Source organism: Idiotropiscis lumnitzeri, chromosome 7 (assembly GCF_059441095.1).
Source record: "Idiotropiscis lumnitzeri isolate Australia: NSW breed Sydney's pygmy pipehorse chromosome 7, RoL_Ilum_1.0, whole genome shotgun sequence".
Lineage (NCBI taxonomy): Eukaryota > Metazoa > Chordata > Actinopteri > Syngnathiformes > Syngnathidae > Idiotropiscis > Idiotropiscis lumnitzeri.
The window spans coordinates 19,211,599-19,231,512 of NC_142397.1; the positions used below are offsets into that span (position 1 = coordinate 19,211,599).

The 19,914-nt window shown below is 38.9% G+C and overlaps 1 protein-coding gene across 2 annotated transcripts; it reads left to right on the forward strand.

Annotated features, from left to right (window-relative positions):
* Positions 1-2,958: 2,958 nt before the first annotated feature.
* Positions 2,959-19,844, forward strand: LOC148333866 (uncharacterized). 2 transcript variants are annotated; one of them, XM_088300218.1, is made up of 6 exons: positions 2,959-3,236; positions 13,824-13,899; positions 16,174-16,197; positions 16,404-16,547; positions 18,551-18,693; positions 18,817-19,844. In XM_088300218.1, exons 1-6 carry the CDS (start codon positions 3,231-3,233, stop codon positions 19,030-19,032), a joined length of 609 nt encoding a protein of 202 aa, XP_088156344.1. In that variant the 5' UTR covers positions 2,959-3,230; the 3' UTR covers positions 19,033-19,844. The 2 variants fall into 2 exon arrangements, with proteins under 2 accessions (XP_088156344.1, XP_088156345.1); XM_088300219.1 differs by lacking the exon at positions 16,174-16,197.
* The last annotated feature ends 70 nt before the right edge of the window (positions 19,845-19,914 follow it).

Genomic DNA, 19,914 nt, shown 5'->3' on the forward strand with positions numbered 1-19,914 from the left:
CTAAAGTCTAAATACAGATGAAACTCACAACATACTGTAAATGTTGCTAAACTTAGTGGTTATAGTCTATGCACCCCTTTTGCAATGTCATTTTTGTAACATTAAAAATTACACCAAATTAAATAATTTCAAAAGTTACTTTACTATTAACATGACCTATTATCCATAAGTCTTTTGTTATCAACTCAATTGGAAAAAAAGGAAACTTTTGGAGGGAGGGAGTAAAAACAAACAGATTAATGACTTTGTGTACTGTGTGCACGCAATCTTATAATTGGGTGAATAGCCTTGTTTGTAATTGTTTCCAGTCTCAGAAAAAGAAAAACAGACCCAAAGCATGACACTGCCGCCACCATGCTTCAGGTATGGTGGACTTTAGTGAGGAGCAGTGTTGTGTTTGTGCCCAACATACCTTTACGAAAAATGGCCAAATGGTTCAGCAATGGATTCCTTTGATGTCATGATGTCATTTTTAGGTTTAAACCTATTATATAAATGCCAATGTTAAGGTCAATCAAGTGTCTCTTTAACACAGGCATGTCAAACTGAGTTTGTGTCTGAGGCCGGATCCAGACCTTCTGACCTCAGGTGGGCCAAACTGATAAAATAATGGCAAAATGTCAACGCCAAATCTTTAGCTTTGTTTTTCAGTGCTATGCTGTGTGATTCATCATCCAGCCTACATTTGTAGCCTACACATTATAATTCCACAAGGGATCTATTCTAACAACACATTTATTCACAAACAATGGAAATTATCAAAATTAAATGATTGGTTCATTAAATACAATTGAATAATTACATTTTTAAGCCACTGAGCCAACTCACTACTCCAAAGAAAGAGGGCACCATGAAGAAATTATTTTTGCACTCCTGCAGTACTGTGGCTGGCTCCTGTAACTTGGGATATTTTTTCCTTTATAGGAGCATCAATATTAGCTGCCAAATCATGAGTAGCAGCTCATTTAACAATGTCGGTCAGATATTATGGAGAACAACTGTTCACAAAGTTCAGTAGTGCCAAACATGGATAAAACCACCGGACGGTTAGCATGTGACATGTTTGATGTTTGCTACCCTCTAGCAGCTGGAGGGAGTATTAGGGTTTTGGCATATTTCTTTTTTAAAAATCCTCACTTTTGATCGAAATTAGCTTGAGAATGGCTATTTTTTTTTCATGTTTAACATGTCCGCTTAAACATCTTGCAACACGTCTAACGGGCTGTTTACTGTTACTACGTCTTCCAGACGCTTTTCTAACCTTTACACATATAAACCACTAGCACCCTCTATTGCAGGGGTGTCAAACTCATTTTTGTGGACGGGTCACATCGTAGTTGTGGTTTCCCTCAGAGGGCCGGTATGACTCTGAACCCATGTAAATTGATTGGAAAGCCAGTTTTGAAATCAGAAGCTAGTAAGTAATTGTTCAACAATTTTTCAATTTATTTTAAAAGGGGAGGATTGGTAACAAATAAATGGCAATATTTCATATCTCAGTGTTGTTAAAAGTGAAGAAAATATGCTAGAAACAGGAAGTTGATGCGGATGATTTGCCCTTTGCGGGCCACATAAAATGAGGTTGCGGGCCAGATCTGGCCCCCAGGCCTTGAGTTTGACACCTGTGCTCTATTGGTAACAAGCTGCAGCTCAGCCAAGTCACTTTAAAACAGAGTCTAAGCCAGAAAAAGTGTGGAAGGTTTGGCGAGAAAAGTGTTTGTTTCGAGAAATTAGTCTCGGAAACTGAGAATTTGGTCCAGAGAATGGGGTTTAGTGTTTTAGCAACTGAGAATAACTAATTGTTAACTACAAACCCCCCAAAAATACAAATGTTTGAAGAGTGTAGCAAGACTTATTTGCTTTTACAAGAGAAGTACAATGTTTTATTTTTTTCAGTTTGGTGAAAGGCTTTCAGACTTATTTGAATAGTTTTCCAAAACCAGCCAATGGTAACAAAACTGTGCTTAAGTCAACAGAAAAAAACCTGGTAAGTGTCTACTGCGCCGTTGTTCTGCTGTTCACCTGGTATCTATTGTAAATGTGTTTATGTGCTTTAATTTGTGTTCTTATTACCTGCTAATTTATATTACACCATATGGAAAGCGCCTTGTTTCAGCTCAATCTGTTGTGAAATGCGCAATACAATTAAAATTGTATTGTATTCAATCAATTGTTGTCTCTACCTCCTGTTGAGCAAAACTGTATGGAACTGAACATCGAAATGAAATATTTGTATGTGTGGATGCTGGAAAATAAATTCTTTACTTTCAGGGAAACTGTTAACATTTTAATGAGAATTTCGTTTGACCACAAATGTTATTACTATGGCTTTTACCTGAATGCATTTAGAATTGAGGAGGATTTGTTCACTGTTATTAGTGAGTCTGACCTGATTTTTATATTGGCCTCATGATGGACATATTTCACTTGAAAATGATGAGAGAACATGGGACCATAGTGTGCCCTACTGCTGTTTAGTTTATGAGCTGTGTGATGATTGGCATATGAAGTAGGCGTACTGACTCAAATTGATTATAAAACAGTATAAAGAGAGTTCTTATGGATGCCGCCTGCGCACGCTCTCTCTCTCTCTCTCTCGCTCGCTCGCTCTCTCTCTCTCTCTCTCTTTCTCTCTCTGTCAGGATTGTGAAACCATATTTTATGTTTAGTTTTGAATAATTAATTTCTAGTGAGAAGGATCAAGACTATTTCTACGGCGTTCTCATCGGATAGTGTTTTCATTTGCACTCTGTAATGCCTGTTGAGTGTTTTTTTTTCCATTTCGACTACGAGAGGAGATGTCAAGAAATGTTAGGCGATTGTAAAAAAAAATAAAAATAAATAAATAATAATAATAATAGTGGCCGAGATGGGTAATAAGTTTACTGAATTACACGTGGGCCCTCTTGTGTTCGTAAGTACTAAGCACCACGAGTCCGATTTATTTATTTATTTTTTTTATTGCATACTCCGTCGAATGAATGAGAATTCCCTCACTGAAAACGATGTTGCTATTTCCACTTCCGTGTAAGATTTGCACGGGAGGGGTTTTACACTATCTTGAGTTGATTCAAACCACACTTATAAGAGGAGGCGTACGTGGCTCACCGCTCGCAAAAGACGCATCAAGTTTGAATAATTTGTAGTTTCTCCTATAAAAGCTAACCTTAACTATTTCCTCCCCTTTCGCAAAGGCTTGTCAAGAGGCACCGGGACAACCTGCACCTGTCATGTCGGTATGTTTAGCGTTTCTTCACTTGACATTTTTTCAGTTTCATCATATAGTGTTAAAGTCAAATGAATCATTTTGATTCGAAAAGAAATCGTGACTGGATTAGCATACGAACATTAGCACAGCTTGCAGGTATTCAAAGATAAACGGTGGGTGTAGCACCTTACAGAGATGAAATGTATATTTCTATAAATAAAGTTGTATTGTATTGTAATTTAACTATTGCCGCTGAAATAACACGTGTGTAATGTGTTCCTGCTCTGCTTGCTGCGAACATAGTACAGTAGATTACAAATACGGACGGGTGACATTCTTATTGTAACACTCGATTCCCTGGGGGTGGTGAGTGCTAGTCCGACATCGGGGTTCGTGGGAGAAAGAACAGCACACGGAGAGGGAATAGCTCCACATACGACTTTATTCATTCGTCCGCTCACTCCATAACATCGAGCCTCCCTCTCGCTCGTTCCTCTTTACACTCCATATCCCTCCGTCAATATAACAAAACAATAGTTCCCCGAAATAAGAAATAAAATAGATCTATACAAATATAGACATTCTCGTGAAAATAAATCTTACATACCTTCCTTCCTTCAAATGAAATGTCCCCATTTCAACTTAACCAAATACATACATTTGTCCAGAAAAATAAACCATCAGTGGAGAAAACATGCAACCCATAACAAAGGATATGAGAACAATATCAAGTGATACATGAAAACCCGTAAGCGAAACAAAGGCATGCGTTGCCAATTGACTTTTTTTTTTTTTTAAGCTCCCGTTACCGAACAGCCTAGCCCCTTTACACAAGAAGCCGCTGAGGCTTGCGAACAATACGACCACTTCTAGTCATAGTAGGCAGTGAGGGGTCACTGTGGTCGTGCAAAGATGGCCTATGGGAGACTCGCCCCGTCGGCCCCCTCTGTAAAGGCACAGAAGGCCCAATAGGCTCTGATATCTGAGTCGACCCATTGGCACCAAAACCATAAGGAAGAGAACCAGACAACGCCGTGTACCGAAAACTAGCGTCTGACTGAGGCAAAATCCTAGTCGCCGGGAATTCAATGTCAGTGCCACGGTACGGTTTCAAACGATCATAGTGAATGACTTTCTGTGCAGCTTGAGGATCCCTAACATCCAACAGCTTGTAAACAAGTCCGTCATCATTCACAGCAACCACCCTAAAAGGCCCAGTCCAGTTCGGACAAAGTTTTTGTCGTTGTGTGGTAGGATCATTGAGCCAAACTAAATCCCCACACTGATAAGGCTTAAAATTAACTTGTTTGTTATAGTAATATTCACGTTTGAGGTCTTGGTCTTCTCGATGCAAACGAACCATTTCAAAAGCCGAGCCCATACGTGAAACCAGTTCCGAACCATAGTTTTGTGGGCTGGCAGTTTCCCTGGGAGGTGGTGAGTGCTAGTCCGACATCGGGGTTCGTGGGAGAAAGAACAGCACACGGAGAGGGAATAGCTCCACATACGACTTTATTCATTCGTCCGCTCACTCCATAACATCGAGCCTCCCTCTCGCTCGTTCCTCTTTACACTCCATATCCCTCCGCCAATATAACAAAACAATAGTTCCCCTAAATAAGAAATAAAATAGATCTATACAAATATAGACATTCTCGTGAAAATAAATCTTACATTATCTTTTGTTAATGTCGTGTGTTTTGGCCACACTATAGATATAACTTGCTCACAAAATGCCATTTACCGCCATGTAACAGGAAGTTGTGGACATACAGTCTCTGTGGCTCCAGTCTGTACTGGACATTCGGGTCAGCATATTGAGAGCTTTTTTTCTGTAAACGGTAAGGCAGGTGAAAAGGTGAGAGAGGCGGGGGACGGTTGTCCAGTGACGTCACTCACCTCTTGACACGCCCGTACTCCGTGTCGGTGGCCCTGTTTTCTTCAAATGGTGATCAAATGTCAGTTTAGATTCATTTGATAGCTAATGTTTAAAAATAATAATTATTATTATTACTATGCGGAGTTTAGCTGCAGCAATACAGGAGGAAGGCACAAAGGCTTTGTTCACAAGCTGCAGGTCATTTATGATTTTGTAATTTTATTTATTTATTTTTAATTTAATTTAATATTTTTTTTATTTTTTTACCCAGTAGGCTCATGTATCAGATATCTCTCTATTTTTTTGTCAGAATGAACAATACGATTTGGATTTTTTTTTCCCCCCTCAAATCTGCCCGAGGCCTCTTACGTTTGTGGGTATAAATCGGAACTGTATTCTGTGCAACTGCATTACGGGCGAGTTCATCCGACTATTTGGCAACTTTGAAGTGATTGATGTGTTTTTGTTACACTGTTTGGTGTCTGTTATTGATAAGACATTCATTTCATTGCCTCTTTTCAAAGCCACTGCTAAATCAATAATTTAAAACATTTGTGATTGATTTGACACGTAACACTGACCACCTCTGTATGGGGTTCCATTTGTGCCAAAAATATGTTGTCACGCCTATTGTCTCTGTATTTGTGCATGTGACAAGACCTTTGGCGATGTCTATTGGACATGGAACGTGTCATTTGACAAAGTGTCGTGAGCAGATGTGGGCTGTCCGTCCCAGGGGCAGAAAAGGTCCGCCCGGCCAGATGCCCGATTTTGAGGGAGGTGGTGCTCGGCGACAAATTTTTACGGGGCCAACAGGCTGGAGGGTTGAGGCCAAAAGGGTAAGCAGGTCGCGGCCGAAGGGTGGGGGACTGACCGGCAAAAGAGGGTCAAGTGCCGAGCTCGGGTCGTGAAGATGTGTTGTTTGCCAGTGTCAGGCTTGTAAGGGTGTGAGTTTGACAATGTAATTAGAATGTGTCATTTCATATCATCGTTTCTATGTGTCTTTAGAAAATGCCATTGCTAGACGTCGCTGATACGTGTCGTTAGTGTGTCCAATTCGTCGTTGGAAAGTCGGAACACACCGTCTCTTTGGTGTAGCGTGCCACGTCGTAAAATTGGAGCCCGTTGTTGGTGCAGCTGGGGGGGGGGGCGTGTTCGGCCGATTCAACATGTAGAATCAGCATCAGAATCAGCACTGGACAAGAACCGGAAGTGAAAAACTGTGAAAATTTAAACTAATTCTGACAAACTAAATGAACTTTGCTAATTTTCACTTCTCTATGGATATAACAGCTAGCTGGACAGAAGAGTGCGCAGATAAAGTAATCACTCTTATTTGCAAAAGATCGCCGTTATTCGACATCACCGTGAAAGGCTATCGCCACAGATGACATGAAGGGGTACTATTTTTCACGCTTGCGCAGAACGTCAATCGCCTTTTGCGGCGTGTTCTGTGGCCATCTGATCTGCCGCCTTCTAGGCTGACGAGATAGTTAGCCATGACGGCCGACATCGGATTGGTGTGTAGAGGCCATAAAAGTTGTTGTTAAATGTTGATTTAAGTTTCCAGTCTACCAGCCACGTGATTTTGTGGTATTTTCTACAATGATGAAATAATATAAACAATAATTAAAATAAAAAGTAGTTTTCTGAGACTCAAACCTCAAAACTTAAGTTGGGGGAACGGACAATACGCCCCTCGCATTTGAAGCCAGAGGGCAGCCATATTACGTTGCCACTGTTCCTGCCAACTACTGTTATTATTTTGTTGAAAGCACTGCTCTAAGTGCACATTTCAGGGTAGAATCCCTTTTGCAGTAATGAGAGCTTCTCATAGAATCAGCTTTACTTTTTCGCATCTACCATTCAGAGAATATTATCGCAGTATTGTGAATTGTGCCCACTCAAGATGAATTCTGTTTCATTTTGTTGCCATCTAACGACACTTCCATCGACATTTAACAACGATACTTATTAGTGAGGTCTAACTATGGCATTGTCTAAAGTCATGTAGCAACCATGTTGTGAAATGAAACATTCTAATTACCGTATTTTCCGGACCATAGGGCCCTCTTTAAAGTCCCTAATCTTCCCCAAAACAAACAAAACGCCTTGTAAAGCGAGGCGCCCATTATATGGACTAAGCATCACTCGCGACCATCAACCCTTTTACTCATTGGGCTATTCGGACTGCATGTTAGCACACCCTGCTGGACAAAGTCTGAGTCATCTCTGCTTCTAATTGACCGTGACTTATACATTATGTGACTATGGTGTTTGGGTGATGGTGTAGGAGAAAGCTGGACAAAAGGGCAGCTGTCCACAATGTTGTAGTCTGTCTTATCATTTATGTTATTGCAAGCAAGAATCGTCCCAGGTTTAGACAACAGACTGCAAAAAGCCCAAAGCACAACAGCACATCTCTCTAAACAGCCATGTGATTGGCTGAGTCTGAGTGGCTCCCAAGAAGCCATTGCTATAATCTTTTTGTGTTATTTTTATTTCTTTTGGGTATATAGATGGCATGAGAGATACATGTTTTGTGTTAATCTTATTTCTTTGTTTCATTGTTTGCTTGTATGCTAAGTTTTTTTTTTGGTTTTGATTTGAAACCGTGACTCTAAGGAGTGTGGTGATCAGTGAAGTCCCGCCCCTGACCTTGTCTAGTAGACTATTACCATGACACTTTTCATTAGTGATGGGTCCAGCGACACATACCCCTTGTCGGTGCGCGTACCGCTTTAAGAAAGTCACGTGACCACTACCAGAATCGTGTCGACACAGCGGTCGCGCGCCAAACTGTGTCCATAAGGAAGCGCATCTGTCAACAGGATGGACGCTCAAAACAAGCATTGAGTTATTGGCGCGTTAGTGTGCGTTAAATATCCGCAAGATGGAAGACGTCACTGTTGATGCGCACCCAGAGGTGCAGCACTATATATCAGCAGGACACGTTGCACGTACGGAAGACCCGCTCTTATACTCGAAGTCCATGGAGGCAACGTTCCCTCACCTATTTATATTAGCCACACAGGCGTTGTGCACACCGGCCTCTTCAGTGCTTTGTGAGAGGATCTTCTCAAAGGCGAGGAAAATTGCCTCAAAAAAAGAAATAGACTGAATCACAAAATAATAAAAATCTTGAATTACAATGAGTCCATTGTCATTCACAACACTTTTACTTGGGCATTCAGACAGATGTTCACTTAATTTATCAACTGCGTCTCGAATATCAAAGATTTTTTTTATGAAATTGCGTGTATGTAAAAATAATGTGAAAGCAAATGCCTAATCAGAATCAGAACCAGAAATCCCTTTGTCATTGCACTCAAGTGTGCAACGAGATTAGAGAGCTCCCCTCTCCAGTGCAATACAACTATAATTCAGTTAAATATATAAATTAGATAAATAAGAGAATAATTAGTGCGATGGAAAGTAATACGAAATAGGATATATAAAAACACATCACGTCGCTAATCAATGGAATTGGATAAAATTAGTTTGACAGATCAGTGTCAGATGACCCTGTCAAATGTTTCCTGCAAGTCCACCAGGTGTCAGTATTCAGCAACACAGTGTCAACACAGTGTCAGTACATTGTGTCACTGTGTCGAAACGATACAGGAGGCCTCATCTACCCATCACTACCTTTTATTGGTTAGAGTCAGTGTTATTGACAGTAATTCCTTATAGTTACAGGACATCTGTCATTGAAACGGGGTGATACCTCTGACAGCGATCCCTTAGGGCAGTGGTATTCAATTAAAAGTCACAGAGGTCCACGACTAAAATTGTTTCCAATTAAAAGGTCCGAACCAAAGTCCAACTTCCCTTAATGTCTAGCCTATGTTCACATTTTTATACAGTTTCAATATTTAGTAATTTTCAACAGAGCGCACTTATATACGAAATATTTAGCAATGTTCCCATTAAACACCTTTGCCAGTCAAACAAATATAAGGCGTTTATTTCACATTCAAGAAAATGTGGCTCCAGGAACTTAAGGGTGCCACTTCTGGAAAAAATAGTAAAATATCTCCTGCGCAAATATATAGAGTGCTAAGCATTGAGTTAACATCTTGTGCCTTTTTTTTTCTTAAATCAAAGTGTTATCAGCCTAAAAAAACAGAAAGCCTAATTACCCAAGTAAAACAGGTCAACATGTTCAGTACACAATCAATAAAAATGGCTGTCCTCATGAAAAACTAATTCAAAATGAGCTTTGACACCACCTTTTCTTTTGAATATTTTTTTTAACTAAGAAAAATGAGTTTGTGACTGCCCTGCCAGTGACTTAAATCTGGGTTGGAACGGAGTCAGGGCCATTGGGATTTGGTCGATTATTTCACACATCTGGGCTTTGTGTTTTCCTTTAAATAATGTTTGTGCAACCACATTTAAGCACTCCTTCACAACTTCCCCATCACGTGAACGTTTTTTTGTTTCCCCAAAATCCATGATACTGTGACTGAATATTCGTTTGCATGCCGCTGGGATGTAAACGAAAATGTAAAAATCTGTTATACTGCACTCGAAGTTCGCTGTTTTTGCGTGCGCTCACCTCAAACTTCAGCGGATAACTTTGCAAAAAAAGGGCGGTGCTTTGTTTCGTAGTGGCGCTTCGAAATGTTGCAACGGTTTCGGAGCATATGATGCACACTGGTTTAGAATCGGCTGCAGCCAGAACGAAACTAAATTTCTCCGTCCATTTATTGAAAACAACACGCATCGACCTTGCTAACTTTTTAGCAAGTCATACTGTCAGCAGCACTCTCTTCCGGTCTGCTGCGCAATTGGCAGTGGATCGTAAACAAAAGATTTGATTGGCTCAAATCAGTGACGCCTTTTCCGTATTAACTAGAATTGCAGCGCCAACGTTTGCGAATGCGCCCTGAAAAAAAATCATCATAGATTGGTCATGGGTCCGGTCCGACCCATCCCGCGCTCCGGATCCGCCATTTGGTGATGCCTGCCTTCGGGGATTGAGTCCTGGTGAGCTGGCATCAGCTAGCGCGAGCAGCTCGCGAGCAGCTGAGTTCGCGCGAGCAGCTCGCCAGCTCGCTAGCTGAGCTAGCGCGAGCAGCTCGCTAGCTGAGCTAGCGCAAGCAGCTCGCTAGCTTAGCTAGCGCAAGCAGCTCGCTAGCTGAGCTAGCGCAAGCAGCTCACGAGCAGCTGAGCTAGCGCGAGCAGCTGGCTAACTGAGCTAGCGCAAGCAGCTCGCGAGCAGCTGAGCTAGCGCCTTGTAGTGCGGCGCGCCTAGTATATGCATAAAATACGGAAATAGCATCCTCAACTGGTGTTGCGCCCTTTGATGCAGCGCGTCTTATGGCCGTAAAAATACGGTACATTTCCAAACCATTACAAGCATGACAATGGAAAACAACACAACCTCACAACACTTTTTCAAAGGACACGCTCAACATCCAATAGCCAAATGTCATGTCACATGCACATATACAAAGACAGTAGGCACGACGACATATAGTTGGCACAAATGAAACCCCATAGCTCTCCACTCCCTTTTACATACCTTCGCACCTAGTCACAATGTGTTCTTGCGTCATATTTTTGTTTGGCAAACAACAGACATATTACCACCTTCAGTGGTTGAGTTTTATGAGTGATTACGTTTTGACGTCTCAAGTAGACGGAGAGAGTTCTGGCCATGATGCTTGATGCAATACTCTCAAGATGCCCACTCCTACGCACAATAGTTGATGGACACTCGATGAGAATGAAGTTATGCCCAGATTAACATACCACAAATTCCCAAATCATGTTTTTCCTTTTTCATACCCCTGTGAGAAAGAACACATTTCTCTGTTTTGGCTTTAGTATGTTATGGCTTGGGTGTTGCAAAAAATGGACAAAGTGTTAAAGCCTGGCCAGAAAGTAAAAAGCATGCAACAGGCTAAAGACAAATTTAGGATGGATTTTTAATTACCGGGCCTGGATTTGTCACCTCTGAAACACAAAACATACAATACAACTTTATTTATACAGCACATTTTACAACAGCTGCGGCAGTAACAAAGCACTTAACATATAATATAGAAATAATACAACAACAAAAAACGTAAAATATATTAAAACACAAATGAATGATATTAATACATATACAGAAGACACCAGAAAAGAGGAATCATATTCCAAGTGAGTGTCAACTCAAAACATTGCTCATGTTAGACGTGTAGAGGTGTGACCACATTCTTTGAGCGCTGTGGGAACAAAAGAGTTTGTCACTCTACTTTGCTTCCTGTGGCCGGAAATAAATGCATGCTCTTCTGAGTAAATCTGTGCTTTCTACTTATGATTGATTCTTTTCTAGGGAAAAAAAGTGGTTTGCTTTTTAGCTTATACCATATACCCTCAGAAAAAATGGTACTATGGACATCCATTTTTGTTGTCCAAGGTCAACATTTCTCACTCTTGAAATCCTAGGCGCAAATAAATACTGTTTATTGTTGAAAAAAGTGCAAAAATGGTCTAAATGGGTAAACTTTTTTGTAAGGGTACAAACAAGGTCGATGTGAATATTTTTCAAAAGAGCCCACTTTTGCAATGAAGTTTATTGAAATACACATTAAGTATAGTACTCTAAACTACTGGGCCAAAACTTATTGCACTTCATGACAGTTCTTTCCAAGAATGGACTAGGTGCCAATGAAGAGGAACTCAGTTTTGCTTTTTGTTGCTGTTTAATTCCCGGAAGTTTAATGTAAACCAGGTTTTTAATTTCAGAGTTCCAATCTGTAAGAGAGCTGGGTGCAGTAAGACTGATGGGTGGTCAAGCGGAAGAGGGTTTGGTGGTAAGGTATAGCTCAGACATGGGCAAACTCCGGCTCAGGGGCCACATGCGGCCCGTTAAATGTTTTAACTTGAAAATATTAAATAAATAAACCTTGTTCATGTTTTATTTTCCCTGTAATTCTGACGTGTCCCCACTAGGAAGTGCACTCTAAGACATTTTGTTGTAACGTGTTTGTTCATTTTCATTTCAAATAAAAGCAGATATTTTCTCTATATACTATATGTATTCTTTTCTCCGATGAAGTGAGGTTCCCAAAACACTCCCTCCATGTGCTCCTGGTCCGGCCCCTCTGTCAAATTTTAGAACCCATTGTGGCCCACGGATCAAAAAGTTTTCCCACCCCTGGTATAGTTGGATGTCATCTGCATAATGGACGGAATTGAATGTTAAATTTTTGTAAAATATTGTCAAGGGAGAGGAGATAGATTATGAAAAGGAGGGGCCCCCAGGACAGATCCCTGGGGCACATCTGAAGTGACAGAGGAGGCGACGGACTGAAAGGACTTGAGTTGGATGAACTGAATGCAGCCGGAGAGGTACTGGGTTTCACAGTGCAACAGAGTCTGGGTGATATCGATGGAAAAATGTCTGTTGAGGAGGATGGAGTGACAGATGGTATTGAGAGCTGCACTCAGGTGAATGATAATGAGGAAGGAGAGGAGTTCAGAATTATCTGCCATGAAGAGGTCATCTGTTTTCATTTTTATGAGTGCTGTGTCAGGGGTATGGAGTGGGTAGAATTTGGAATGGAACTGTTCATACAGGTGATTGTGGCATAGGTGAAAATGGAGAACGATTATCCCAGCTATCTTCGGGCAGTAAGCGGGGGACACCCTGAACTGGTTGCCAGCCAATCACAGGGGACACATAGACGAACAACGTTCACTCTCACACTCATACCTAAGGACAATTTGGAGTGTTCAATTAACCTACTGTGCATGCTTTTGGAATGTGGGAGGAAACTGGAGTACCCAGAGAAAACTCACGCAGCCACGGGGTGAACATGCAAACTCCACACAGGAAGTCTGCAGCCGGAACTAAACCAAATTGGCAGGGTCGATATTTATATTCCCAAACTAAATTATATGTGGTGTTTTGGCGATAGAAAGAGTGACATTCACAATAAATGAGAGGAGAAAATGGTCCGGTACAGGGAGTCCATCAGTTGTAAGGTCAGAGGAGTGATACCAGAACACCAGGTTAAGTCATTAAAATCCAAATGACACATTTTCCTCAGTTGTACCACATTTACAATATTTTTTCGAGTTTTGTGGAAACAACTACAAAATCTGTAAATCACTTGGAATTTTCCTCACTCTGGTTTCAGTTATGCAGGAGCCGTTCTTAGCTGACTTTAGAGAGGAAAAAGGATACACCCTGAAGTAGACAGACAAACAGCCATTCACATTCATACTCACTTATACGGATAATACGGAGTCTTCAGTTAAGTTACCGTAATGTTTTGGAATGTGGGAAAAAAAACTGAGTTCTCAGAAAAAAGCCACGGAGGCGTGGGGAGAACATGCCAACTCAACACAGGACAGCCGGAAACCCAGATTTGAAAGCACAACATCTGAATTGTGAGGCGCGTTTGCTAACAATTAGTCAACCGTGATGCTTTTTAAAATCAAATCTTGTTAAAATTTACAGATATTGTATCATGTAAAACAAGTAATGTGTGAGGCTAAAAACAACAAACTACCAGACAACGTTAAAAGTCTGTCTCGTAACAGAGGAATAACCCTTTGAGGTGCCAACAGAACATAAAATATTTTTAAAAATTATATATGAGGTATTTGAGTAAGTAATTTGTTTTGGGGTGTCCATATGTGGAAATTATGCTTATGTAAATATAAGCGCTAAAGAAAATTGATTGATTAACAGCCAATGATGACAAAACAAACCTTTTTTTTTTTTCAAAACAGGTCAACTTGATGTCTTCCAATGGCACATCCCATGTTGAGTTTCTTGATGTTCGTGATGGCAGCTTCTATTTCCAAGGTCAATTAAATTTCTCACTTGCATCTTGCTTGTTACTATTCAGGTGTACAGTCAAGACTACAAATCCTCAATTCCACTGAAGTTGATACATTGTGTAAAACGTAAATTAAAAAAGAATGAAATGATTTGCAAGTCATTTTCCATGTAATAACTAAAGTTCAAACTGATGATTACTGTTTTTTTAAAAATGTTCTCTCATTTTGAATTTTATGGCGACAACATTTTCCAAAAAGTCCGGACATGGGGCAGGTTTAACACTGTGTTTCATTTCCTTACATTCCCATTCTTTCTTGATGTATAACTGCAGTTGCTCCGTATTACGTAGTACGTACACACTTTTATAAAGCCACGCTCTTAAAACACGTGCAGACTGTGGCTTAGCATTGTCTAGCTGAACTAAGCAGGGGTGTTGAGACATTGCATGGATGGCAGCATATATTTCTCCAAAACCTGTTTGCACCATTCAGCATGAATGGTGACTTACTTTACAGATGTGAAAATTGTCTACGCCAATGGCTCGAACACAGCCACAGCTACCACCGCAGATGCTGGCTTTGGAACTTTGCGCTGATAACAATCTGGCACTTGGCAATATCCTTTACACAATGATGCCTGTTTTTAGTGCAGTGCCGCCTGAGTAATTGAAGGTTATGGACATTCAATATTTGTTTTAGTCTTTGCAGCTTACATGCATAGCTTTCTCCAGATTCCCTGTTCCAAATAAGTGATTTTTTAAAATTAATTCATTTCTTTTTTTAATACCATTCCTCAACTTAATTTTTGTCCCTGTTCCACCTTATTTGGAATGTGTTGCAGGCAGGGCTAGCGCTCCCCCTTTGGGTGGCCCAAGCTGAAAAGTCTGATGGTGTCCCCCAACCCAACCTGATATAACAATCAATCGGTAGATGAGGAAATAATGTGAAGCGCTTTGAGTACAGAAGGTAGAAAAGCGCTATACAAGTGACCGCCCAGTTTACTGCACGATTTTCTTGTCACCCACATTTTTTGTGCTCATATGTGGGGGTGCATCTGACTGTTAATTGGATACATAGGTTAGATACAGCTACTAGTTACCTTTTAAAAAATGTAGTTAGTAATGTAATCAAAGTGCGGTCATATTAAAGTAATGTCACTTGAATATGTTTAATTACTTTTGGACTGCTCCTATACCAGATATGCTCAATGAAATTAATACAATAAAAATCAAATCAATACGATTTTTATTTTTCTATATTTGTGTCTTATGGTTGTATAATATGCATGGTTTTGGAATGCTGAAGGAAGCCCAAGCACCCACAATTCAAATCCAGAGCACAAGAAACGTGAAGGAGGCATACTAACTACTTGTGCACCATGCAGCAGAGATAGACAAGCAGACTGGTAGATAGATAACTTCATCCGGTGAAGGAAAGTAGATCTGGTAGCGTAATGAAGTTTTTTACATGACCAGTTTCTTAGTTTGTAAAAGGTGAAAACGAGAAGTTGAAAATTATTTGCAAATCATAGTAATTAGTTTTTGTTTGTTTTGTTTTTACGTCGTTGTTTTACAATAACATCGCAACGTCATTGGAAATGGGGCTTGTATATGAAGCTAATTGTACTGCTTGCTCAGCTGCAGCTAATTATTGGTATTACTTTCCTTAATTGTTTATTACTCAAATTAAAAATAAATACAATTAGATATATTTCTATTAAAGTATCAGATGTAAAGGACAATATACTTTATTATTATTATTGGTATATATTAGAGGGCGGCACGGTGGCCCAACTGGTTAGCACGATGGCCTCACAGTGAGAGACAGCAGTCGTGGGTTCCATCCCGGCTCCGGCCATCCTGTGTGGAGGTTGCATGTTCTCCCCGTGCCTGCGTGGGTTTCCTCCCACATTCCAAAAACATTCATGGCAGGTTGATTGAACACTCTAAATTGCCCCTAGGTGTGAGTGTGAGCGCGGATGGTTGTTCGTCTCTGTTTGCCCTGTGATTGGCTGGCAACCAGTTCAGGGTGTCCCCCGCCTACTGCCCGAAGACCGCTGGGATAGGCTCCAGCACCCCTCGTGAGGAGAAGCGGTACAAATAATGGATGGATAGATGGTATATATTAGAAGACTAAACACAAAAATATTCTGATTTGTGCTTAAAAACTGATTATGACCCCATTAAATTAAACACTGACAAATGATACCAGGTCCATAATCTGTTGATCCATTGCTCTCTGTTATGCTTGTTCATTTTTTTAAATAAAAGGTTTAAATCTTTTCTTCTTTGTCTTGCAGCCATAGTTGACTTTGATGAAATAGGTAAAGAAATTGACAGCAAAATATAGTGTGTGTATGTGTATGTCTGTGGGGGTGTATATATATATATATATAATATATATATATATATGTGTGTATATATATATATATGTATATAAATGTATGTATGTATGTTGTTTGTGTGTTTGTATGCGTGTATTAATTCGGCTATCGTTTTCAGTTTATTTCAGTCCATTTTTCTTTTCCAGATGGATCGGTGAAAAGTGATTCATTCAAGAAGAATTCACAGTGCATCAGTAGTTTGATTCGAAATAAGGACAACAAATACCTGATTTTAAGGGATGACGAATTTGAAGTCCAAAATTTAAGTTTTCATCAGCTAAGCTTGCCTGGTAAGAAGTCACATTCTGTTGTTGTACGGTAGCTGTCTGATATTTGGATTTTCACTTCTCCAGTTTTTTTCTTGGTTCGAAACCTTAATGCTGACCACATATCGTTTTGTAACGTATTATTGAATTTGTTCTACTTCAAAAACACATTACAGGCATTCCAAATGAATATATGGATATGAAAACGCATTGTTAATAACCGTTTTCAGACGAGTGGCGACACACAGAACATAATATTGCAAAAAAGTTTTGATGTGTTCATTTGTCACAATAAAATTATGAAAAATTTGACTTATGCTTTTGGCAAAACAAAGTAAAGAAGACGAACAATTACATTTATTAAAGAAATAACCTCAAGATCTTTGTATTCTTTATTGTATATGTACAGTGTGTCCGGAATGTATTCACAGCGCTTCACTTTTTCCGCATTTTATGTTTCAGCCTCATGTACTCATTTTATTATTCATAATTTTGCTAAAATTGAAAGAAAAAAAAATAACATTATCTTTGTTTTCAAGATAATATAATCACAAATAAAAGACAACTTTTTCATAACGTGAACATGTGCTTTGCAGCTAGCTTTAATCCGAGCAATTTTTTGGCATATATTCTCTCTTTATGCGCATTCTACTTTGAACAAGACACTCCTTGATGAGACGAGTCCTTCTCTTAAAATATGTGTCGCAAAATCCATAAAAAGGAAAACCCAAAGGCAATCATTAATTGACAGTTAGCTGGATGTGACTTTGGACCTCTAAGTTTTCTGTGATTTTTTTTTAAATGTTTTTTTTTTCAACCACATTTGCCCACAGCTTTTGGTGGTTTTCAACTCGTGGCTATATTTTGATTTCCTGGTTCCACACACAATTCAAAACTTTGATTCGATTACTGTAGTTATTGCGCTGGTTGCATTTTAACGAGTGTACATCATCTACAAGCTCGTCATTAAAAACTGTGGTGACATTTAACTTTGTGTGTAGTGCCAGTGAGTCATCCACAAAATATCCAAGAACATTTTTTTTATCTGCTGAAGCTATTCCGAGCAATGGAGTCTGATTATTGTTCTCGCTTTCTCTCACACTGGACACTGCAGGCCGAGTTGAAAAAAAAAACAGATTTGTGTCAACTCGGCAGTGAAAACAAAAACAAAAAAAAATTGACTCCCAATGAGATAGGAGACCAACGTTAAGAGTTACAATGCCCTGTTACTGCACTGAAAATAATCCTTTGGATTTACTTAATTCAAACATCAATTGCACATGATTAACAACTCATTTAATCCCAGCCATTTTCACGAGAGAAAACCCCTCAATCCCAGCGTTTTTCTGGATTTTGACTAATTTTGTAAGGCCCATCGAATATTGTGTTCTAATGCTATAAAGAAAGAAAGATTAGACTCTCTTTTTTCATCTCTTTTTCCATTTTTTAGCTGAAAGCAGAAGAAAATAGCAAAATTTGCTCAAATTCATATTCCTAACAAAAATGGAGAAAGAGCCTTTAGTTAAAAACAAATATTTCAAACACAACCTTGACTTTAACACTAACATTTTTACTTTTGTGACAGCTCAAACATCAAAATAATGCTTTAATTCTATAAAACAACAAAAACATCATGACAAAAAGTGCTTTTGAGAACAGAAAAATGGTTTATTTGCGCATAAAAACACAATTATTAAACTGCTGAAATTAACTATATTCAAAAGTGCGTGAGTGACCGTGTGTCACAGGCTGCATCAGAGCCTACTATAATGCAAAAAAAAAAAAAAAACAAAAAAACAGAAGACATATGTATACGTCTATGGGAGGCGGCACACACACATGGATTTAATGTGTTAAAATGTGGTAAACCTATCCAATTTAGTTGTGTTTCCCTAAAAAATAAACAACTTGTATTTGTTGAACACATTTTAATCATGTGCAACCAAAAAGCAAGTACTGTTTTTCAGTGTGTGGGGTCCAAAAAAATTCTCAAGATATGCAAATCTTTTCTTCTGTTTTGTCTCTAGATTGCAAATTCAACATTCAGTTTTATGATGAATCTCGCCATAAGGCCAGCAAGGGTTTTGCTGTCATGTTGTATGCGAATAAAAATGATTCTAAGATGGTGGTTTGCTGTCGTGACAAGGGAGAAATTTACCCAAAGGCAATGGTGAGTATTAACAATTTTCACCTCCACAATTTGCTATTTTATCCATGAAAAGAGCCAGTGTACTTTTACACAGTTTTCCATCGGTTCAGTTATAAACCATTGTGCTATTTTTTTTTTAAACAGGAAATTCCTGATTATATTGAAACAGCTAACCACGAAGCTATGTTCTACATGAGTCGACTACCACAAGGAACAAAAAAATACATGTTGGAGTCCTCCCTTCATCCGCATGAATTTCTGGGTTTCGAGCCAGCGAAAAATAATCCTTCTCAACTCACTTTGGTCTTGCATCGTAAAGTTGACGAAGTGGATGAATGCTGTGAGATAATGTTTATTTAAATCTTTATATAAGTTTTGTAACAAACTTATCAAATGTAGGCAAATTAGCATAGTTTTGTAGTTTTCAATTTTAGTGAGAAGCTATCTACTAAATTTAAACCGAAAATCCGTATATGCAACATGTCTAAATTATTGGGGCTGGGTGATGTGGTTGAAAAGTGCATCACGTGATAAGTATTTCATATCAGTCGATAGATAATAGAAATATTAAATATTAACTTTTTTCTTTAGGTTCTTAAAATAAAGAACCTTGAGGAAAAATACAGAATTTGGGTCATTTTATTTTAAAATATATTTAAAGAAGACGTTAAAACAACTAAAAAAATAACTAAGTAAAAATAACTGGCCAATTTAATCATTAAATAAACAATGTGCTTAGGAGAGTTGCACACATCATAATGTCTGTATGTATTTCATATTAGTCCATAGTGATATTTTTTTTCTAATGTATTTAAAAATAATAAGAATAAACAAGATTTTTTAATTCAATGTATTAAAGATTATAATTAAATAAAAAAACACAACTATGAAGAGGAAAAATATCATTTATAAGTGTTTTTTATTGTGGCACAAATTTAACATTATACTCTTGCATTTGCCTACAACACGCAGAATGACAAGGTTGGGTTTACTTATTGTATCGCAATTTTTATTGATATTGATCAGGTGTCTATCGCAATATATATTGAATTACTGTCAGCCCTCTGTCTTATCTTATTTCGTGTGAAATTGCTGAGATCGGGTAAACTGCTTAGAGACAAACCAAATGCTTGTTTCTGAATTTACTAAATAAACATTGAAATCCAAAGTCATCATTAATCTCTTATTCATTTTTGTGTGTGCATGTGCGTGCATGGGTGATGTGTGTTGATAGCAATACCC

Coding starts and splice junctions, on each gene's coding strand:
- LOC148333866 (XM_088300218.1), top strand. Junction 16,198..16,403: donor AGTTGACTTTGATGAAATAG/GTAAAGAAATTG, acceptor TTTCTTTTCCAG/ATGGATCGGTGAAAAGTGAT. Junction 16,548..18,550: donor TCATCAGCTAAGCTTGCCTG/GTAAGAAGTCAC, acceptor TTTTGTCTCTAG/ATTGCAAATTCAACATTCAG.